The sequence below is a fragment of the Erythrolamprus reginae genome, chromosome 1 (assembly GCF_031021105.1).
Source record: "Erythrolamprus reginae isolate rEryReg1 chromosome 1, rEryReg1.hap1, whole genome shotgun sequence".
Classification (NCBI taxonomy): Eukaryota; Metazoa; Chordata; class Lepidosauria; order Squamata; family Dipsadidae; genus Erythrolamprus; species Erythrolamprus reginae.
The window spans coordinates 135,420,003-135,444,347 of NC_091950.1; the positions used below are offsets into that span (position 1 = coordinate 135,420,003).

General features: G+C 42.8%; 1 protein-coding gene across 1 annotated transcript in view; it reads left to right on the forward strand.

The window, feature by feature from the left end:
- Nucleotides 1-3,922: 3,922 nt before the first annotated feature.
- The window catches only part of LRP5 (LDL receptor related protein 5), a 175,104-nt gene continuing 154,681 nt past the window's right edge, over nucleotides 3,923-24,345 (forward strand). The window contains 1 exon segment of the mRNA XM_070765886.1: nucleotides 3,923-4,132. Within this exon segment, the coding sequence (XP_070621987.1) occupies nucleotides 4,042-4,132 (91 nt within the window). The 5' untranslated portion in view covers nucleotides 3,923-4,041.

Genomic DNA, 24,345 nt, shown 5'->3' on the forward strand with positions numbered 1-24,345 from the left:
CTCTCCTTGGTTAGTTTCCATCCATTGTTTCTTGTCTTGCCTTAGTAGTAGTCTTATTAGTCTTGCCTTTGGAAAATAATAATAATTATTATTTTATTTATTTATTGGATTTGTATGCCGCCCCTCTCCGTAGACTCGGGGCGGATAATAATTTGACTCCCTCGTCTTTGTACATTAATTAAAATGAAAGAGCATCAGGGCATTTCAGCATGGGATATCTGTAGCATCTTTTTATACAGAGGTGTAACTATTCCTAATGCTAACCTTTTAGACTTGGCGAAAGGGGCCTTGCAACCCTGAGCACATGCTGATAAACAGAAACCTCAAAGTTGGAATTAATTTATGAATGCTATGATAGAGATGAATGTTCTAACAGCCATGCTGGATTCTACCTTTGCTAAGGGTAGAATCTTTGTTAAAGAACAACTAGAAAGAGTCTATGACTCTTAAAGATGTAATGTTACTAGACCCAATTTTATTATGCCTGTGCTTATTGGGACTCAGATCAAACTCAGATTCTTTTACTGGATGCTAAATCCTAGAAATAGGCTAGGATTTGGTGATTGTCTCAACTTGTAAAAACGATTATAAGCATTGTGAAACAAGCAAACAGTTTGAATTTTTGTTTTTATTTTATAGCAAGGCAGGCATGCTTGCATACATCGATAATGGGCACGTGCTCCAAGCCTCCTTCCAACTTTATACTTTTTACAAACTGCTTTGATTCTACTTTCGGCTTCTTACAAGTCTGTATAAAAATATTCATTTATACTACTGGGATGTATAATACTAAAAAAAAAAATCTTTCAAACTTTCCCACGTGTAAAAACTCCCAAATTCTTGCAAAACACATTTTATCACAACAGTGAAAATCACAAAGATTTGAGGCCACTTTGTCTGTAAATCAGTGTGGTGTACCATCTCCCACGCAATATATTTCTTAGAGAGAAATAAGAAATACCCTCTTGGTTCTATTCGACTGAGGAAGACACACAACTTCTCAGGTCACAAATGAACAATGAAAAAAAAAATTATGGACTTTTAAGTCCCACATGGAATGCCAAGGACTTGTACATTTAGCTCACTAAGAATGTTACAAACTGTAGAGAAGTATGAAGTCGATACATTTCAGTAAAACAACAAATCTAAAATAAGGAAATGTTCATTTTCTAACTTATAACCCAATAAGCCAGCTCATTTGTAACCATTTTTAGTTGGAGCAAAACTGAAATAAGCATTCCTGTTTAAATAGATTACCCAAATGCCAGTCTGGCTTTAGACCATGTATCTAGCTATTAAATCAATGGCCTAGTCTAGCCTGCTTTCAGGTTTTGACAGGAGTAGATTGACAGAACCTGGACGCTCTTGAAGAATGTGTCTGCTTCTATGTCCTTTGGAAACAGAGGGTGAGTTATTGGATTGGTTCAGGGTACTAGGAAAATGCTTTTATTTGAAATATAATGGTGTGGATTGTTGCTACTTGTCACAAAACCATCAATGCATAAATAACTCTGAAAACCTGAATCAATAGCAGTATAGTATCACTCTACATATATTTAAATGGAGGGACATAATATAGTGGACCGGTGAGCATACTTGGAGTTTTGGGAGTGCCACTGTGTGGGCCCAAACAGTTGTATAGGAATATACTTACATCCAAGGCAAATGGATGAGATTGGTACCCACCATTCTCTGCAACTGATCTAATTTCTAATTTGTAGGAAGCAAACACATTTAAAACAAAAGGCCTTGGGTTGTATCTAATCTCCACTTGGATACAATCGAGTCTACGGAGAGGTGCGGCATACAAATCGAATAAAGATAATATAATATATAAAATATATATAATATATTATATATGTTCCCCTTCAGAACATTATTTTAAAACAACACATACAAGGCTGGCACTTTGCAGCATACCTACTTCCTATTATTTTATTCCTAATTAGAAGAATCTAAAAATGATAAGTCAAATGCAGTGGAGAGCCTTGTGGCACCATGGGTGGCACATTGCTTACCCCTACCATGGCCAAGGTGCTTAAAATGCAAAGCATTTTTGTCGGTGAGCCCTGAGCCATATGCAGCGGTGGGCTATGAGCCGGAACACTAAATTGTGCTCGCTGCCGCAGCTCGTAGGTTCTTGTGGGACCAGTGCGATTTTGCTGATGCACCTGTGGAGGTAGCAAAATCACGCACGGAGCTGCAAGTAAAACCTCGTCGAAACACGGGCGCAATTTTGCTACCTCCACAGGTGCAGCAGCAAAATCACGCTGGTCCCGCAAGAACTTACGAGCCGTGGTGGCGAGTGCAATTTAGCGTTCCGGTTCGTAGCCCACCGCTGGCCATATGTACAGCCACATTGGGCCAGTCAATGGTTAGACAGGTGCAGGCCTGTCTGGCAGCTTCCCAAGATTCAAAGCTCCTGCCAGCAGAAGGTAGCCATCACAACAGCCTTTTGTTCCTCAAGTTCTTAATAATGGTGGATTATTACTGAGCCCCTTCCTGTGACCCAGTGAGAGTCTCCAGCCTGCTCGAGAGGTGATCAATCATCTTACTAGCATAACTAGCCTTGTGGATATTACCTAGTTTGGGTAATGAAAAGAAGGACTAGGGGAGACATGATAGCAGTGTTCCAATATCTCCGGGGTTGCCACAGAGTAGTCAACCTATTCTCCAAAGCACCTGAGGGTAGAACAGGAAGCAATGGGTGGAAACTTAACAAGGAGAGAAGTAACTTAGAACTAAGGACAAATTTCCTGGTAGTTAGAATAATTAATCAGTGGAACCCCTTGCATCCAGAAGTTGTGAATGCTCCAACACTGGAAGTTTTTCGGAAGGTGTTGGATAATCATTTATCTGAAGTAGTATAGGGTTTCCTGCCTAAGCAGGGGGTTGGACTAGAAGACCTCCAAGGTCCCATCCAACTCTGTTGTTATTTTATTCAAAAAAAGCAATAATACACAGCAAAGGAGATTGATATGCTGGATTTTGTACCACAATATCACAAGTCAAACACTTCCCAAGCATCTAGGACCATGTGATGTATTTTTGTATGATGCTTGCAGATCCTGATATTGGCTAAGTTTTTCTTGTTGTTTTTCATCATCATCTTTGTTGTTATTACTTTTATTACCACTATTATTACTGCTACTATTATGGTGGCCCTTTGCAACTGACAGATCGGGAGTTTGTCAATATTTATTGTTTTCAAATGCTGGCTAAAGTCTTTTGGCATAGCATCCAGTGTGCCGATTACTACCTGGACCACCTGTACTTGTTTATGACAGAGTAGTTGAAGTTCAATTTTAGGATCCTGATATAGGCTAAGTTTTTCTTGTTGTTTCTCATCATCTTCCTTGTTGTTATTGTTACTACTACTATTATTACTACGACTGTTGTTATTGTTATTATTGTTGTTGTTGTTGTTATCGTTGTTATTGTTATTATTATTGTTATTATTATTTCCAAGAAAACAGAGACCACACACACACACACACACACCCGCCTGTACTTAAACTGGGCTCCGTTGACTCTGTCAACCCAGTTATTCAGAAATAAAACTTCTAGCAAACGCGTCTGTGAGGGAAACTCGACTTTAGCAGAAGGAAGCGGTTCGTGGGCACCTTTACGCTTCCCCACCCCCTCCATGCCCCAGCTGCTCCTCCTCCTCCTTTCTAGCGGAGGCGACCTGTTGAATTTAAAACCTGAAGGGCGAACTTCACACCTGGCGGTCTTTCCTCAAGTGAGGCGCGCCGGGACAGGCGGGGGTGTGTGGAGGGAAAGGGGGCCGCGGCGGTGTCCCACGCCGGGAAAGAGGCGGAGCGCCTCGCTTGGCTTCCGTTCCGCTTCTCCTCCTCGGCTTTGGCTTTGCAGCGGGAGGCTCCCAGTCTCCTTTCCCCAAAGCGACGCGGAGGAGGAGGAGGAGACGGAGGAGGAGTCGGCTCCGGGGAGCGCCCGCCCTCCTTAGCTGCCGAGCGCGGTGCACACGGGGCATGGAGCCCGCCTAAGCCAGTCCGCGGGCAGCTGCCGCTGCAGCACAACATGGAGGCGGCAGCGCCGCCGCCGCCGCCGCTTTTGGTCCTGTTCCTGCTCGCCGCCTCGCTACTCCGGTGCAACTCGGGGTCGGTCGCGGGTACGTTTCTGCGCGGGGGATGGGGGGGGGCGGTTCTCGCGCCCTCCACCCCCCGCCCCCCTTTCCCCACTCCCTTGCCGGCTGTTCCCATCCCGCGCTTCGGGCAGAGGGGAGCCCCTTTTGTTGTGGAGGCAGCAAAGTTCTTTTTTTTGCAACTCGGGACGCTAGCGAGGAGGCGTCGCGCGCGGGGCCGCGAGGAAGCGCCGTGGCTGGGAGGGAGGGGAGCGTGCGTGGCGGCGGGAAGAGGGGGCGCAAGGCTGGGGTGGGCTGTGTGGCCCTGCGAGGGGGAAGGACGGCCGTACTTGCACGGCTAGGGAGAGGGGGAGACCCACCGACCGACCCATTCCTGATGTGGCGGTGTGTGTGTGTGTGTGGAAAAAAGCGCCTCGGTTGTGTCTCCCTCCCAAAGAGAACTGAAAAGTTTGGAGGGCCGTGCCTCGTTCAACGTAGGATTTGGGGGCGCCTGCTTTTTTTTTTATTACCCCCCCCTCCTCCAGGAAAAGGATTCCCTCGGCCCTTTTTTTGCGTCACGGGGCTCCCGAGCTCCCTCAGCCTGTGCCTCGAGAGCGAGACAAAAGTTTTATACTTTCCTAAGCGCTTTTGGCGGCCCTGGGCCGCGGAGGTTTTTTCCCCCTTTCTTTTTCTCCCCTAGGAGTTTCAGAGGAGCGGGGGTGTCGGGTGTCGAGCCGGGGCTGAATCAAAACTGTTTTTGGCATCTGCTTTGTGGCGAAGAAGAGTGTGTGTGTGTGTGTGTGTGTGTGCGTGTGCGTGTGCGTGTGCGTGTGGGGGGTGTTGGGGAAAAGAGCGGATCTAATTTCCTTTTATTTGAATAGTTGTAACCGGGGGTGGGGGGGTGGAGAAGCGGGAGGAGAGAAAGACTTTGCCTGACTTGTGAAACGTAACACTTTGTCAAAACAGACTTCTGGGAAGAGTTTTGTCTGGGGGTTTTCATACCCAGACAAAACTTACAGTGAACATTTGTTCCCTTCCTTCCTTGACTGGAGGGAGTGATCAGACAATCACGTACATTTCCATATGCAGTTCGTAGTCCTTTTATTCAGATTGGAAGAAGGAATTTCTGGCTTGATTTGAAAGAGTAGTAGATGCTTGGGATAAACTTCCAGCAGACCTGGTTGGTAAATCCATGAATTTAAACATGCTTGGGATAAACATATATCCATCCTAAGATAAAATACAGGAAATAGTATAAGGGCGGACTAGATGGACCATGAGGTCTTTTTCTGCCGTCAGTCTTCTATGTTTCTGTGAAATGTGCTTGACTAGTAATGTGGTCCCGATCTGTTAGCTCATTAATCTTGGATATATAAATAAAGAGCCCGTCTCCCTCCTTAATAATACGCTGCTCTGTGTGTGTTCTCATTATAAACATTTGCATTGATGCAAGAGGCAGAGGAAGATTTGAGGAAAGAAGCCAGAATGGTGTGTTTCCTTATGTGGGTCTTCTACATCAATAAGGATACAGGGGGCTTTTCTTTATTTTGCAGCTGGTTTTCCTTGTACATACGTTTTGTGTTCCATTTTGTTTACAAAGTCTCTTGTGTTCTTGCAGCACTACCACAAAAGGAGTGTTATGATATTATATACTGCTCAAAATAAATAAATAAAGGGAACAGTCAAATAACACATCCTATATCTGAATGAATGAAATTGTTCTGTACAAAGTTGAATCTGCACAACAGCATGTGAAATTAATTGTCAGTCAGTGTTGCTTCCAAAGTGGACAGTTTGGTTTCACAGACGTTTGATTTACTTGGAGTTATATTGTGTTGTTTAAGTGTTCCCTTTATTTTTTGAGCAGTGTAAGTTTGTCGCATAGTCAGCCAGATGTTTAGACTGGATTTGGCGGTTTTTGTCCACCTTTCGAGATGTACCCAAGGACCTGGAATAGGGAGGTGTTGTTCCACTGCCTCAAAAGTTTTTTATTATCTGTTCACAACAATTTGAAATCACAGCTGCCAGTTTTTTATGGAATGCTGGCCTTTATAAGCAACAAATCTTTCCCAAGAAAACCTAGGTTGTTGTGATGTATCAACAGATGAAGCAGTGTGACCTTTTGCAATTCATGGGTGGAATTTGTTTTCCAATGTGCAGATATTCTAACTACTATCCAAGATTTTTTGTGTGCCAATAATCATTGGGGCCATCACAGCTGCTTTGTGCCATAATTTTTCAATTTTGGATTTTAGATCTTGATGCTTTGTGATATTCTACAATTCTTTGTCTTGTATTCTGCTATCTTCTCTTATTGCTACATCAGTTATCCACATTTTCTTTTCAATCAACCACAGTTAAATCTGGTGTGGTTATAACCCAAGACTTTATCAGCTTGTATTCAGAAATCACACAATATTTTAACATGCTTGTTCTTGAGCACCAAAGATTTTTTTTACTGGTAGGTGGTTTTTTTTTTACAGATTTTCTTTTAATGAATAATTAGGGTGATTGTGTTACATTGTTTATATTCAGTTTGTGCAATCTTCTTGCACAAGTTTGAGTATATGATCTACTATTTTTCTTTGCACAATCTGCATTTTAATTTGTTTTTTTCTCAATTCTGTCCTTGATTGCATTAGTTCAAATACACTGCTCAAAAAAATAAAAGGGAACACTTAAACAATATAATTCCAAGTAAATCAAACTTCTGTGAAATCAAACTGTCCACTTAGGAAGCAACACTGATTGACAATCAATTTCACATGAGCCGCCCCAGTCTTTGGAGAGGGGCAGCATACAAGTCTAATAAATTATTATTAATTATTATTATTATGCTGTTGTGCACATTCAACTTTGTACAGAACAAAGTATTCAATGAGAATATTTCATTCCTTCAAATCTAGGATGTGATCTTTGAGTGTTCCCTTTCTTTTTTGAGCAGTATAGCTTGCTCTCAAGCAACCAAAATCAAGCCTTCAGGTTTTTAAAAAATGTTTCAGTTGTAAGCCATTGCCAGCTTTATCTTTATCCCAGATTGTGTCTGTGTATAAATTGCCCAACTCTAGTAGATTCTGACAATTATACAGTAATTCAGAGACTACTATAAAAAGGGAGTTAACTGTCATTTTTGTTTCCCACTTGTACTGTTATATTTTTATCTATAAGAACCTCTCAAATAGCCTAATGTTTGTCTTCAGTTTAGCAGTCCTCAGCAAACTGAAGTTTTGACACATTAATGAATGTTAATTGTTATAATTTTTCAATTAGTGTGAGAAATATACTTGTGGCTAATAATGCATTCTCTTAAAGTAGTTATTACTGGGATTCCCCCTTTTCTTGAAATCATATTTTACTTTCCAGAATTGCTATTTAATAGGGGAGTTATAACCAATTTTCCCAAAGGCCATTGTGTTTTGTTTGGCCATTTGACCTGTTTTAGATATACAATAACATCTGTGTGGAGCTTTAATAGTAAATAAAAGAAATAACTGATAATTAGGGGGGAAAGGCTCAATATTCCAGTAGAGTTTTAAGTTAATTGGTCTATCAGTTTGTTCCAGTGTTAAGAAAAAGGTGATTATTGTGGCTTTTAAAATGTTCCTTAGAGAGAATCATAGAGCTAGGCTAATAAGTCCATCTCCTTAGTGCAGAAATCCAAGTGAAAATATCTCAGAGGGATAGTTGTTTAGCCTCTGATTGAATGTGTTCAATGAAGAACAGCTCATCAACTCTTTGGGAGACCAGTTTCAGATCAGTTTTACTGTCAAGATCAAGGATCTTCAAACTAGAGAATTCTGGGAATTGAGGTTCACAAGTCTTTAAAGTTGCCATGTTTGAAGACCTAGTCAAGAAACTTTTTTTTTTTACATTCAGCCAGATTCTGCTTTTCTTAAAAGTTAAAACTTAACAATTATTTAAGTCTTAAAGTCCTTATTGTTACTTACCTAAAAGATTATTTCTCGTTTTTACCATGTTGTACATACATCAAAATAACCCCAAATGGGCATTGTTCTTTGACACCTAATTTAAATGTTTTATTTATTAAAAGTGGACTCTCTACTTGGGAAAAACAAGGAAGAAAAAATGTTATATAAACAAAGTGAGTAACTGCTTTGCATTGCTACTTGGGGCAAAGTCATTTTGGTTTGCATCAATGTATCCAGTATGAAAGGGTGTATAGTTTCTAAATTTGGTAGCAATTCAGTTAATGAATATTTTGAGCAATCAAAGAAGGAATTTCCTTGACATAAAAATACTTGTCCATAAAATATACACTAAATGCAGCCAAGTGGAGAAATTCATCTTGGCTTTTAACTAAGAAAAATTTAGTCCAACTATTTCTTTTAGTTAAAACAATATAGTTAGTATATTTTTTTTTTCCTTTCTGGAGTGTTTGGCATAAGAACTTTACAATCCCAAAAACTCATGATTGCCTTTAGTTACAGTACTTAGCATTTTCTTTGGAAATTGGACAGCATATCAATATAATACATTACTATTTTTCCCAATTAGTTTGTGCTTCTTTATCAAAGTGGGGTCAAACATTTATTTATATGCAACAAGTTATAATGTATAATTTTAGGTGGAGAGTAAGAAAAACGGATTCTGTTTTTCCAGAATATTTGCTTATCTTATACTGACCGTAACTACAGGTAGTCCTTGATTTACAACAGTTCGTTTAGTGACCATTCAAAATTACAAGAGTACTGAAAAAGTGATTAGTGACTGTTTTCCGTATGGTCACATGATCAAAATTCAGACGCTTCGCAACTGTCTCATTTAAGATAGTTAAGATAGTTTCCCGGGGTCATGTGATCACCTTTTGTGACTTTCTGACAATCAAAGTAAACCTGATTCACTTAACTGTGGCAAGAAGGCTGTTAAATGAGGCAATTCACTTAACCATCTCGCTTAATGACAGAAATGTTGGGGTCAATTGTGGTCGTTACTCTAGGACTACCTGTGTTAGCAGTATCTACCTACCTACCTACATTTCACTTAAGGTAAACCTATTCCAGTTTCATACAGGATTTTTAAGAGTTGTCCTAATTGGTAATATCTAATACTTTTCTGTTTTATAGAGTAATTTAAATCAAGGCTGTAATATTTTTAAATAATCAGGAAAACATCTCAATTATAAAAGTTTGAATCTGTTCTTCTTTATATTGTACATTTAATACATATGCTTGCGCACATGCGCGCGCGCACACACACACGATTGACACCTAATGGTTTTAAATAGAACCTTGATACTTGGGAAGTCGCTCAATCAGCAGGATTTCAAACTGCGTTTCTTTCAGAAATGATTTTTCACTGACTGTCCTTCCTTTTGTGGTCTTCCATAATCTAATGGAATTCTCACCATCTAAATCTGGGGCATCAAACTGATCTAAACTTCTCCCCCAAACCCCTAAACCGAGCCTGGGCATGGCCATTGCATAATGGATCCAGCTCGTGGGCCGGGAGCTTGACAGCCCTGATCTAAATAGATAAAAGTGTTTTAGAACTTCAGGAGAAGGAGATATGAGAAAAATCTGGGATTCTACTGTTTGGAACCTCTGCTTGATATACAGTGTTCCCTCGATTTTCGCAGGTTTGAACTTCGCGAAAAGTCTATACCACGGTTTTTCAAAAATATTAATTAAAAAATACTTTGCGGTTTCCCCCCCTGTACCACGGTTTTTCCTGCCCGATGACATCATATATCATCACCAAACTTTCGTCCACCTTTAATAAATATTTTTTTAATAAACTTTAATAAAGAAACATGGTGAGTAATAATCTAAATGGTTGCTAAGGGAATGGGAAATTGCAGTTTAGGGGTTTAAAGTGTTAACGGATGGCTTGTGATACTGTTCATAGCCAAAAATAGTGTATTTACTTCCGCATCTCTACTTCGCGGAAATTCAACTTTCGCGGGCGGTCTCGGAACGCATCCCCCGCGGAAATCGAGGGAACACTGTATCAGTAAAATGATGCATATTGGTAGAAAGTTGATAATACTAAATAGGAATCAGTTGCCATATGACTGCTTCTTTAAACAAAAATTACCATGAGAATAAGGGTCTGCTAGTCTTAAACAGCTATGTATTGCTTCCATTATTGGAGTTGGTATGCATCACAATAGCAGTTGTTAGAGATTATAAGAAGGCTGCTACTGCACTTAATGCATTACAGTAGAACCTATGGTCAATAATGTTTCTGACCAGGACCAGACCACAACCAAAAATTTCACAAACAAATGCTCAATGATCAAACACAACCACGAAGATTTCCCTACCTGTGCAATTTTTTTGTGTAGTGCATGTGTGCAATCAGTCTCACTTCTGGTCACAACCAAATTGAGTTGCAACCAAAGTCATGGAATAGATTACGGTCATGACAAGAGGTTCTACTGTATTTGTAAGTTTCCTGCAGGCATTTATTGATTGGGGTGCAAGGGAGGAATGTCAAACTAAATAGGCTTTTCTTCTGAACTAATGAGTCTGACATATTCTTAACCAAATCTCCTATTCTTATACAGTTAGAAGGGACCTTGGAGGTCATCTCCTCTAGTCCCTGCTCAAGCAGGAGACCCTATAACAAATACAGTGGAACCCCGACATAAGAGCTGCTCTACTTAAGAGCAACTCGAGATAAGAGCTGGGAGGGGAGAGATATTTTTGTTCTACTTACAAGCCCAAATTCGAGATACAAGCGCCAAGGAGCTGTCTCCTGAAGCCAAACGCTAACTTCCGCGTTCGGCTTCAGGAGACAGCTGCGAAGCGGCGCGCGTGTTTTAAAAGGTTGCAGCCGGCCTGGGGGGCTCGGGGGGATGCTTGCAGCTTTCTTTCTTGCTCTTTTTCTTTCTCTCTTTTACCTTCCCTTCTATTTCTTCTTTTCTTTCTCCTTCCCACCTTCTTCCCTCCCTCCCTCCCTTCACTCATTCCTCTCTTACTCTCCCCTTTCATAAGTTTCCTTGCTTCCTTCCTCTGTTCCTGTCCCTTCCCCCTTTCTTTCTTTCTTTCTTTCTTTCTTTCTCTTTCTTGCTCTTTTTCTTTCTCTCTTTTACCTTCCCTTCCTCTATTTCTTCTTTTCTTTCTCCTTCCAACCTTCTTCCCTCCCTCCCTTCACTCATTCCTCTCTTACTCTCCCCTTTCATAAGTTTCCTTGCTTCCTTCCTCTGTTCCTGTCCCTTCCCTCTTTCTTTCTTTCTTTCTTTCTTTCTTTCTTTCTTTCTTGCTTGCTCTTTTTCTTTCTCTCTTTTACCTTCCATTCCTCTATTTCTTCTTTTCTTTCTCCTTCCCACCTTCTTCCCTCCCTCCCTCCCTTCACTCATTCCTCTCTTACTCTCCCCTTTCATAAGTTTCCTTGCTTCCTTCCTCTGTTCCTGTCCCTTCCCCCTTTCTTTCTTTCTTTCTTTCTTTCTTTCTCTTTCTTGCTCTTTTTCTTTCTCTCTTTTACCTTCCCTTCCTCTATTTCTTCTTTTCTTTCTCCTTCCAACCTTCTTCCCTCCCTCCCTTCACTCATTCCTCTCTTACTCTCCCCTTTCATAAGTTTCCTTGCTTCCTTCCTCTGTTCCTGTCCCTTCCCCCTTTCTTTCTTTCTTTCTTTCTTTCTTTCTTTCTTTCTTTCTTTCTTTCTTTCTTGCTCTTTTTCTTTCTCTCTTTTACCTTCCATTCCTCTATTTCTTCTTTTCTTTCTCCTTCCCACCTTCTTCCCTCCCTCCCTCCCTTCACTCATTCCTCTCTTACTCTCCCCTTTCATAAGTTTCCTTGCTTCCTTCCTCTGTTCCTGTCCCTTCCCTCTTTCCTTCCTTCCTTCCCACCCTCCGTCCATTCATTCACCCATTCCTCTCTTGATCGCTTAAAGCCGGTCCCTGGTGCAAAAAGGGTTGGGGACCTCTGTCCTACAGGATTGGGTGGCAGAGAAGTTGAACATATGTAAATTTAAAAGTTTAAGAAAGTTTACAAGTTAAGTGAAAGAAACTTCATTATTCATTTATATGTACATGTACATTTCTTCATTAAAAACATGTCTTTCTGCATAATTTAGACTAACTTTGTGAGTTTTTTGAGGGCTGGAACCAATTAAAATTATTTACATTAATTCCTATGGGTAAAAGTCGTTCGAGATAAGAGCTGCTCGACTTAAGAGCCCAGGTCCGGAACGAATTAAACTCGTATCTCGAGGTACCACTGTAATGGCAAACCTTGCCAAAAGTGTGCATGCATGTGCGACAGTGCTTATGTGCATTCCCATGCCCATAATGCAGTACCCTTTCCCGCACATGTGCACAACCTCCGCACTGCCCCGCTGTGCATGTGCACAGGCCTAACTTCCAGTAGGCCTGTTGGCTCATTTTTCACCATCCCCAGGATTCACGAAAGTCTGAAGCATGTCATGGCGAAAAATGGTCGAATGGGCCAACCAGAAGTTCATTTCCGAACTTCTGGTTGAGACGTTGGGGCATTTTTTGCAATCTCCAGGGTTCAGGAGGCTTTCCCGAAGCTTGGGGAGAGCAAAAATGGCCGAAAAGGCTGAAAATCAGCTGATCAGCACGTGCATGCCCGCTGGAGTTGATATAGGGCACGCAAGGCCACCTGTGCCACCTGTGGCAGGTATGACATAGGTTCGCCATCACTGCCCTATATCGGGGTAAGCAAAGTTGGCTCTTCTATGATATGTGGACTTCAACTCCCAGAATTCCTGAACTAGCATGATAGAAGAGCCAACTTTGCCTACCCCTGCCCTATACCATTTCTGATAAGTGGCTAGCCTGTCTCTCGAAAGCCTCCAGTGATGTTTTGAAGATTGGGGGGGGGGGGGGAGTTTGAACAAAGTAAAGAAAAAGTGTCTTCCTTTTCTTACAGCTAGATCCCTGACACTACGCCATAATCTGAAGGTGTTTTGTAAAGCAGTTTTGATCAGATTTATATATTATGAATCGGTTGAAGTTTAAATATCTTTTGGTTTAAAATTCTCAATTGAATGTTGCTCAGATGTCACCCAATTTAATCCATTTAATTCATGCATATTTTAAAACGGATATTTAAATGTAAGGTAAATCAATACAGGGATGATGCTCAGTTTTTTTTATATCAGCTTCTGATGATGCCTTGGAACCCTTTTTCTTGGGTACTTGAAACTGATCTTGAAACTGATGAGTAAAAATAAGCTTAGAAACAGCACTAGCAAGAAGACCAAGTGCTTTTCAATAATGTATCCACCTATAGTTTTTACAATGAGAATTGCCATTGCTAAGAAATGTGATCACGTGATGTCCCACTTTATGACTGCTGTTACTTAGTGATGGGAATTCTGATCCCAGTTACTGTAGTCAAGTAAGGATTACCTGTCCTTAGTTTGTCCCCGAAGAAAGAAACTGCATTTCTGAATAAATTGATGATTAATAGATTAAGACTATGTAAGTACTAATTACTTTGTGTGTAAATCCTAGAAAGGATGGACTGGGAAAGTTGTGGTTGGATGTAACTGAGTTTCTCAAAAGAGAGAATCTATGCCTTTAAAAAGAGAAATGTAAGATTTTAAAGAACAGAAGGGAATGCCGGATTCGGCCTTTGGATGTGGTGGAAACAGCAGTGGATTCTCACAATAAATAAGACCTGGCCTCCCCCCCCCCCAAAACGCTAAGGAGGGATGAGGTTGAGAGCCAGGCGCTTGTGATTTTGTGATGGGATTGAAGTTTGATAGTAAGAAAGGGGGGGGGGGATATCATTATTTTAACTTAATTGAACTTATTTGATTTTAGACACTGCTCCCCTCCGACTCTGTCATTTATCTATCGATAGCTGCCCAGATAGTCTGACAAAAATAGAGATTACCTAGTTAAAGATCTGTGGCTTCTAGACAAACAGGCTGCTGCTAAGAAACTGGTCCTGAAAATTTCCCTCATTTTTTAAACAGAAGAATTTTTGGACTGGCTTCATTTAAGACATGCATCTTCAATCTGATTCTGAAAAATACCTTGATGTGCCCTTGGGCTTGTCTTGGATTCCATTCCCATCCCAAGGAACAGGATGTTGTCAGCAATAGTGGTAGTAGGGAACTCCTGGTAATAAAATATTTATTGATTATTCAGGAAAATGTGGAAATTCGCCTGGAAGTCAGAATTCATGGTTTGATGTTGCACAGACGTCACGTTTGGGAGGTGAATTTAATTTGCTTGCCTGTTCTAGATTTAATTGGCTATGTTTGCGTAACATGGAAAACATAAACAAAGAATAATGACCCACAGTGGCTAAAAGTAGGTTGGAAGCAAATAAATTTATTCATTCATTTATTATTTCGATTTATAAGCCGCCCAACTCCTGACGGACTTTGGGTGTCACTTCGTCTTGTTTAAAACCACCACCATCCTTTTTGTTTTAGCATGTTGTATGAATTACTTCTAGCATGTTCTGTGAACAAAGCTAAATGTGAGATCACAGAAAATGTTTTCATGTCCAATCCACACCCTTTCTGGATAATGAATAGTGGCTTATAATAGTTTCAATGTGGGCATTTTTACTTGTGATCCTTCATTGTATAAAACAAATGATCATTTGTTGAAATCTACATGTAAATCTATAGCAAAGTGAGTTGAATTTAGTTTTTCTAGTCTGTTTCAATGAAGAAAAACCAAATAGGCGTTGATTGCTTACCTGAACGCCTCTTCTCGTACGGTGAGTGGGTACAGCAGTCACGTGGGTTGCTCCTGTCCAATCCGATGGGACTGAGCCTAGTATTAAAAAAGCCTGCTGGATCCGCCCCTTCCCCAGAATTCGCGAATCCGTAGACTAGGCTCAGTAATGAAGCTCCATAATGTTCAACTCTCATGTGTTAGAAGAAAGGTAGGAATAGAAGTCATAGAAGACCACACAAAAGGGAGGGAAGTGACTGCTGTACCCACTCACCGTACGAGAAGAGGCGTTCAGGTAAGCAATCAACGCCTATTCTCCGTACTGAAGGAGTGGGTCCAGCAGTCACGTGGGACATACCCAATAGATAGGTCCCTAGGGTGGGATTAGATTGCTATCGTGAAAGATAACGGATTGGAGTACCCTTCTGCCGAAGGCAGCGTCCGCTGAGGCGTAAGAATCGATTTTGTAGTGCCTTATGAAGGAATTTGGCGAGGCCCAAGTGGCTGCTTTGCAGACTTCCTCCAACGGGGCTTGAGTCGCCCAAGCAGCAGATGTGGCAGCACTTCTGGTGGAGTGCGCTGTAATATTCTTTGGAATGGAGAGGGAAGCTGTCTCATAGGCCTTAGAGATGGTCCCTCTGATCCAACGGCCTATCACTGTTGAAGACACTTTGGATCCCATGGATCTGGGATGATAGGCCACGAAGAGTGCTTCAGACCTCCGAATGGGTCCTGTGTGTTGAATATAAATTTTTAGCGCTCTAGTAAGATCCAGAGTGTGCCATCTAATTGCCAGGGGGTGCTCCCGTTGGAGACAGAAGGAAGGTAAGACAATATCCTGGGATCTGTGGAACATGGAACTGACCTTGGGTAGAAAGGTGGGGTCCAGTCGCAGAACCACCTTGTCCTGATGGAACTGACAGAGGTCCTGTCTGATAGAGAGGGCTGCCAACTCAGATATGCGTCGGGCGAATGTAATCGCCACCAGGAATGCTATCTTAAAGGATAGGTACCTGAGGGACGCAGATTTCAGGGGTTCGTAGGGTGCCTGAGTAAGGGAATGGAGAACCCGTGGCAAGTCCCAGGAAGGATATCTGTGGATCTTAGCAGGCCTGAAGTTGGCCACTCCTCTGAGAAATTCTTGGATTTCCGGAAAGGAGCGGAGAGGCTGCCTGCGAGGCCCCGCCAAGACAGAAGAGATGGCTGCCAGGTGGCGACGGATGGTGCTGGTAGAGAGGCCTTGGTGGAAACCCTTCATGAGGAAGGAGATTATCCTGTGAATGGGAAGACACAGGGGAGATAAGCCCTCCTGCGAGCACCACTGATGGAATTTGGACCAAGTATGGTCGTATATCCGGTTGGTAGACCCTCTTCTAGACTTCAGGATGATTTCCACTGTGTCTGGGTCGTACCCTCGCAGGTCTAGGTCTCTCCGGATAATAGCCAGGCGGTGAGGTGGAACCACTCCGGATCCGGATGGAAGGAGGCCCCCTGTCGCAACATATCCTCCGAAACGGGGAGTCGCCAGGGGTCCTGGACGGACAGCTGTTGGAGGTCCGCGAACCAGGGCCTGTGAGGCCAGTGAGGGGCGATCAGAATTACTCGAGCCCTCTCTAGGATGATCTTGTGAACCACGTCTGGCAGAATTGGAATTGGAGGGAAGGCATACAGAAGACCTGGAGGCCAAGGGATCCTGAGAGCATTAATTGCCTCTGCTCCCGGGGATGGAAACCTGGAGATGAAACGAGGGAGCTGGGCGTTGGCTTCGGTCGCAAACAGATCCAGCACTGGATGGCCGAACCTGAGGCAGATTTGGTGGAACAGTGCTTGATGGAGATTCCACTCTCCTGGATCTATGGTTGCTCGCGATAGCCAGTCCGCTTGGACGTTGAGGCTCCCCGAGATGTGATCGGCTAGGAGCGACTGGAGATGTTTCTCCGCCCAAAGGCCTAACTTTAGGGCCTCCCTCATGAGAGCCTTGGATCTTGTGCCTCCCTGTCTGCAAATGTGGCTTTTGGTGGCTATGTTGTCGGTAAGAATCAGAACATTCTGGTTGGAGATGTGAGCTTTGAATTGCTTTAGAGCTAGAGACACGGCTCTTAATTCTAGCCAATTGATGGGCCTGGAAGCCTCCTCCGGTGACCACGTGCCCTGGGCTAGTAGACCCTGGGCATGGGCTCCCCAGCCCGAGAGGCTGGCATCTGTGGTGACAACAAACTGGTCTGGGCACCGGAAGGGAGATCCCTTGTCTAGGGCTGGAGAAGTCCACCACTTGAGGGATCTGCGAACTGTCGGTGGAATGGCGACGCGACGAGTTGAGTTGCTGTGGCCCGATCTCTGGAATGGTAACAGAAGCCACTGTAGTTCCCTGGCGTGAAGGCGGGCCCAGGGGACAATGCCAATACAAGACACCATCTTTCCCAGTAGGGGGGATAGGGTGACGATGGAGGCAGATTGCTGGGATAGGATGCGAGCGATGAGATCCAACATGCTGCGTTTTCTCTCAAGAGAGAGGAAAACCTGGGATATCTCAGAATTAATGACAGTTCCCAGATGAAGAATGGAAGTAGATGGCTTAAGGTGGCTCTTTTTGAAATTTATGGAGAAACCATGGTTCTGTAGAACCGACATGGTGGAGGAGAGATCTGCAGCCACTCCATTTTTTGAATTCCCATGAATTAAAATGTCATCTAAATAACATAAAATATGAATGGGCGTGGCCCGGATATGAGCCGCCAGGGATCCCAAGAGCTTAGTGAAGACTCTGGGAGCTGAGGAGAGCCCAAATGGCATAGCCCTATACTGAAAATGCCTGCCTTGAAAAGCAAAACGCAGAAATTTTCTATGGCCTTTGGCAATGGGGATATGGAGGTAGGCTTCCGTAAGATCCAGGGAGACCATAAAATCCCCCGGATGCAGGGCGGCTAAGATGGAGGATAAGGAATGCATTTTGAATTTCCTATATTTTATGAATTGGTTCAATTTTTTTAGATCTAAAATGGCTCTCCAACCTCCAGAGGTCTTAGGGACCATGAAGAGGATGGAGTAGAAGCCCAAGCCTCTCTGGAGAGAGGGGACCGGCTGGATAGCTTTAATAGCTAACAAATGAGAAATAGCCTCCTCCATTCGGATACGAGATGTAGAGGAGCTGGGAGAAGGACAAGAAATAAAACGGTTAGGGGGAGGAGAAATGAACTCTAAACGGAGACCCCTTTCCACAGTATCAATGACCCAGGGATCCTTACAAAAACGGTGCCAGGCGGAGGAGAAACAGGCCAGGCGACCGCCTATGGGAAAAGAGGGAGACTCACCATCTGGATTTTTTGGAGGCTCTGGTAGAGGGAACCTCTGCCCCTGGAGTTTCTAGATTTGGATCGAAATCGAGGGGAATACTGACCTGGATTCCTTTGAAAGGCGAACCCTTGATCCTGTTGACGCCCTGTGCGCCGAAAGGACTGCGGTTTAGAGGCCTTCTTGGTGGTAGGTCCTAAGACCTTTTTCTTGTCCGTGGTCTCTGTGAGGAGAGGGTCCAGAAGGTCTCCGAAGAGGAGATTGCATTTCAGAGGACCCATGGCTAACTGCCACTTCTGCCTTACTCCCGCCTGCCAAGGGTGGAGCCATAGAAGTCTTCTGGCCGTTGTGGAGGCCGCTACTGACCTGGCTGCAAATCTGGAAGATTGGAGAGTAGCATCCGCTACATATTGGGCAGCTGTGAAGATTTTGTTGAAATCTTGTTGGCCTCGTAGATCATCTGGAGGTAGATGTTGTTGGAGCTGACGAAGCCACAAGAGCATGGCTCTGGAAAAGAAGGATGCTGCTGCAGCACTTTTAATGGCCCATGAGTCAGCGAAGAAACCTCTTTTGAGCATTTGCTCAAGACGCTTGTCTTCTGGACGGAGGACCTCCTCTGCTTCGCCAGGCATGGCAGCAGCTGAGTGAAGAGTCTTCACCGGATCATCTGGCCTGGGACAGGCTAGGAGTTCCTCATAGGAGGGTGAGAGCTTGTAAAGCTTCTTGTCCTTGGAAGTGGGAGTGAAGCCAGAGGTTGGGTGGTCCCACTGTTTGAGCAAGGCGTCCTTAAACAATTTGGGCATAGGAATTACCTCATTGTCTTCCTGTTCTTCCATGAAATAAGGAAGATTTTCCTCCGGAGGGTCTGTGGAAGGAGTAGCCTGCTTTTCTTGCGCGGCTAGCCCCGTGGATACTCTTGCCTTAAGAAGGATAGATTTGAAGAGTTGAGGTGGAAAGATGGCAGCTGGGGCTGGAATCTTAATTTGAGAGTCCTCATCTTCCGACAGACGCTGAAAGGGGTCATCATCCTCTTCTGCATCCACGTCCTCATTCTCTTCCTGAGAGGAATCAGAGTCCTCCATGACTGGGGCTCTGTAGGAAGGAGAAGAACTCACGGGACGGGAGGAACGTGGAGGGGGATGAGACAAGGAAGGAACATTGATGGCCGAGAGTTTAGCATCAATGGTTTTAGTCAAAACAGACAAGATAGACTGAAACTCCGGAGGCAAGGAAGAAATATCAGCCGGAAAAATAGGAGGATCCCTGAAGGCCTGAGAAGGTTCTGGCTGGGAGGAATCCTCAGTAATATCTGGCTCCTCTGGACCTAAGCCCCATAGGTTATATTGGGGTGGATTTAGGTTTGGCTCATCCAGGGATAGCACAGGAACCCCAGAGAGAGGCAGGTTAGAGGCCTCGGGGGGGGGGGGGGTTGGATTCATATGCACTTGGGCCTGCACCTTTAAACGTTTGGCTGATTTATCATCTATTTTTTGCAGGGCTAGGTCCCTTCTCTTCTCAGCCCTGGTGGACTTAGCCAAGGAATGGGCCCCTGAAGAAGAGGAGGAAGAGGCCTGGGGGATATTAGTAGATTCATCACCAGTAGGCCTAACCTCTCTGGGACCTTTAGTAGTGCCTCTCTTGGGAAAAGAAGCCATAGTCTGAACAAATTACAGAAGACGAGGCTTGAGCCAAGAAATTTAGGGGGGAGAAGAATTTAATGAGTTTCCCAAGAGGAGAGGTGACCCTGCTCCTAGGCCCAGGAGCGGCTGTTACTTAGGGGCAATCCGGACAGTACCAAGAGTTTGTGTCCCTAAATGCAGCGTGGCAGGCCTCACTAAACTTAACTTAAGTAAACCAAGGCACACTGGTTGGAGGCCACTTCCGTGGAGAATAGACCTGAGGGACTCACAGCTACTCCAGGGTCAAGCGGCAGACTGAAAGCACTGATGGCTGACCAAGAAGGGCAAAACCGAAAGTGCGAAGTTACTGGGCGCGAGGGCCTTCGCGCCAAAAAACCCGCTCCATTTAATTGCAATCGGAGGGAACTAAGTCCGGGAGACAATCAAGTCCCACACCGCAGGAGGTAAATAGCCCTTAAATCCTTATGTAAACAGTGGCTTGCCCCGGCAGGACCTCCAGGCCGAGAGGAATAAAGTTAAATTCCAAGCCGGCCGCAGCGACAGCACGGAGGGAAAAACAAACCGCGAATGGCTGTGCCGCTCACTTCTCCCCCAAACTCGAAGCCCGGTAGGGCTGAGTAGAATCCACTGCCGGCAAGCTTTAATAATAGAATAATCTTACTGTTTTTAGAAGAGAAAGATCGAAGGGAAGGTGTTTTGAGAGGAACGAGCGTTCACACGACCGCAGGATAGCGGGACTGAGCGAATTCTGGGGAAGGGGCGGATCCAGCAGGCTTTTTTAATACTAGGCTCAGTCCCATCGGATTGGACAGGAGCAACCCACGTGACTGCTGGACCCACTCCTTCAGTACGGAGAATGTTATGTTGCTAACTAACCCCCCCCCCCCCCCCCGTTCAGTTGTATGCGATTCTTGAAAACTGCAAGGACAAGTCCCTGCAATTTACTTGGCAAGGTTTTTCAAAAGTGTGGTTTTCCATTGTTTCCTTCCTAGTGCTGAGAGAGACTGACTGGCCTAAGATCACCCAGCTGGCTTTGTGCCCAAGGCAGGACTAAAACTCTTAGTCTCTCGGTTTCTAGCCTTAACCAAATACTCTAAACTGGTTCACACACTAACCAATTAATGTAAATCATCAGACAATTTCCTGAACTTTATTCTTTTAAGAGAGTTATTTTATAGCAAAACATATGCTGCATATGAATCATTTATATATACTGTATATATATATATATATGTATCAAATGTTTTTAGCTGAAATTTTTAAAATTAAGGGAGACTAGGATGGCACCATTTCGGCCTTGTTCTGGTCTCGTCAGCTAGCCACACCCTTCCTTACTGGGATTCGATCTGGCAGCCTATATGCTTTCGTAGATTTTCACGGGTATATGTATGTAGATTGTTCTGAGTTCGGGTTTTGCCCCGTGTAATATTTTGAGTGTCTATGCGACGTTTCGGTGAAATCACATTCACCATCATCAGGCGGACGTTTTAAGCTTCGTGCTGCTGTAAATATGGAATGTTTGCAACTGCCATTTGTCCCTTTCTGGATGTACTAATCTATAAAAAACCCAATGGCACCCTAGGACACACCATCTACCAAAAGAAAACCCATACCAACCGTTATTTAAATGCACACTCCCACCACCACCCCGCACAGATCACCTCAGTAGCCAAAACTCTCATCACCAGAACCAAACGCCTAGCTGACCATGAGCACTTAAAAACTGAATTGAACAAACTCAAAGAGGTATTAATTTCTAATGGATTCGAAAGGAAAACAATTACAAACCTAATCAAAAAAGAGACACCCCCCAAAAATCAAAACCAAGAACAGGATAATGGTACCACCCTCCTCCCTTACATCAAGGGCACCACAGACAAAATTAGTAAAATTCTACACAAACATAATATCAAAACTTCATTTGTCACTAACCAAAAAATATCAAACATCCTAAGAAACCCAAAAGATAGAATCCAACTAGAACACCAAGGAATCTATGAAATCCCTTGCAAAACATGTGCAGCCACATACATTGGACAAACCAATCGAAGAGTGGGCGCACGCATTGCAGAACATAAGAATGCAGTTAAAAAAGAAGAAAAGACTTCCTCCCTTGTCCAGCACATTAAAAAAACAGGGCACGAAATTGACTTTGAAAAAACTAAATTACTTTCCAAAACAGAAAATTTATACAGAAGAATTACTATGGAAGCAATAGAGATAGAAAAACACCCCCTCTGCATGAATAAAAGAGATGACACGTCCCGCCTACCAGAGATTTGGAAACCAGCCTTAAACAAAAAAACATATCATAATCATCACCATGTCAATCCTTCAAGTAATTGTGATTCCACCAACCAATCAAATCACTAAAACATAGTCACCCAATCTATTTGCTACATTCAAACCAAATCTCCACCCCCAACACTATATGTAAGGAACAAATGGCAGTTGCAAACATTCCATATTTACAGCAGCACGAAGCTTAAAACTTCAGCCTGATGATGGTGAATGTGATTTCACCGAAACGTCGCATAGACACTCAAAATAAAATGTAACACTCAACCTAAAGAAAATAAAGTATATACACACAAGTTGATTTTCAGTTTTTAAATATGGCTTGCATGCTTAGTGCTGTGTTTGTATTACATGCACATATATGTTGGGGTTTTATATATCTTTTCTTTTAATATTAGATTTGTTTACTGTTATATTGTTTTTATTATTGTTGTGAGCCACCCCAAGTCTTCGTAGAGGGGCGGCATACAAATCTAGTAAATTGAATTGAATTGAATTGAATTTTAATTTGTTCCTTTTTCCTCCTTTTTTCCTTCACACCAGAGCTGTCAAACTCGCGGCCCGTGGGTCAGATGCATCACATGCTGGCCACGCCCATGCCCATTTAATGAAAGGGGGGGAAAGTCCCAATATGTCACGTGATGCTGCTGTGATAATGGGAGTTTGACACCCCTGCTTTACACCATGCATCTTGCTGTCTAGGTATAAAATGAAACACTCGGCTTCTGCTTTCTAAAAGTATATGTACTATATGTGAATGACAAGTTCAGAAATGTATTTGTATTGAAGATTATTGATACCTTAGACTTAATAAATCAGCTGAGCTAGCTAATATATAACTTTCATCATAATTCAGAATTATGAATAGTCAAAACTTTACTTGAGCTCCCAGTGTTCTTATACATAGACTATCGGATGTAATTAGTAAAAGCAAGCATCTTTATTACTTAAATTTGGTTTATTCTCATCAATGAAATTGATGTAGATGTATGTAGAATGTGAATAAAACTGCTTTTACTCTGAAGTGGAAGCTTTTGGTGTGCATGGAGAATGCCAGACAGGATAATATAACCTAAAAACCATGTTATCTAAATGTAGGAATTATGAAAAAGAAGTGTGTCTTGGCATTATATATAAACCACCCCTTTGAGAAGTGGCTCAGCTGAAACAACACATTTATCTTTATACAGGAGCTTACCTCCAGTGTCATACATACAGAAAAATAGTTCTCAGTTGGTTCAGATGCTACTTTCAGTGCAATATACTCTCTCATACAAATATTAAAAGGTAATTTGTGCTGAGTTCCTATATAAATTTGAGCAATGTATGCAAATAAAGTATAGTTGGCATGAATTGTATGAAAGCTGTTGGGGAAGTTTGCTGTGCTCCATCCACTCATTTTTGCCTTTATATTGATAGAGGAAATATCTGAAACAAAGCAATATTTAGTTTATAAAAATAAAAATATAAAAGGTACCATAATTATAATTTATTTATAAATATAAATACATATAATTCAAAAAAAATGTAAAAAACCACATTTAGTTGGCTAGTCACATTATTTCACAGCATTGGGTATCTTGTCTAGTCCCATAGAGCAGGTTTGTTCTTAGGTCTATGGCAGTGTTTCCCAACCTGGGTAACTTGAAGATATTTGGACTTCAACCCCCAGAATTCCCCAGCCAGCAAATGCTGGCTGGGGAATTCTGGGAGTTGAAGTCCAAATATCTTCAAGTTGCCACGGTTGGGAAACACTGCCATAGAGTATTATAATCATGCTTAGCCATATGCAGTCTTGCATGATCTTTGTTTCTTCAGAGTTAGAACAAGTATTCTTGTCTCCTATCTGCTAATAATGGCAGCATGCTTGTCATACTTTTCATACAACTGTATAACTAACTTCTGTATTTTGACAATGCAGTCATAGAGATGTTAGAGGGAGGAGCATGAATGATATTCTGTGGGCTGTGTTTGGAATTAGAACTGGATAAAAGCATTGTCTTATTTCACCTATCCTGCCACTCCCATGAGAATCTGAAAGCTCATGTTCATAAGTGCAGCACTTCCTTAGTCAAAGTTCAAATACATGTAAAAAAAAATTCAGTGAGGAAGGAGAGCGGATTCCAGTGCAAAGTCACATTTGATTCTTATATTCTACCTTAAAGTGGCTCTACAGCAGCCTTCCTCGGCTGGAGTGCTTACTAATCTCCAGTTGAGTAGGACAACACAATCTGGAGAATCTGAGATTCAAGCATGATGCAGATATGAATGGATTGGTGGATAAATAAACACTCGGGTTTACCTGCATGTGTCAAACTTTTGCATGAGGAAGTCTCAATCTATCCCATAGTTTCCAAAATAATGTCTTTCAGTCTGCTGTGAGCCTGATGGTGGTTATGGTGCTGGGG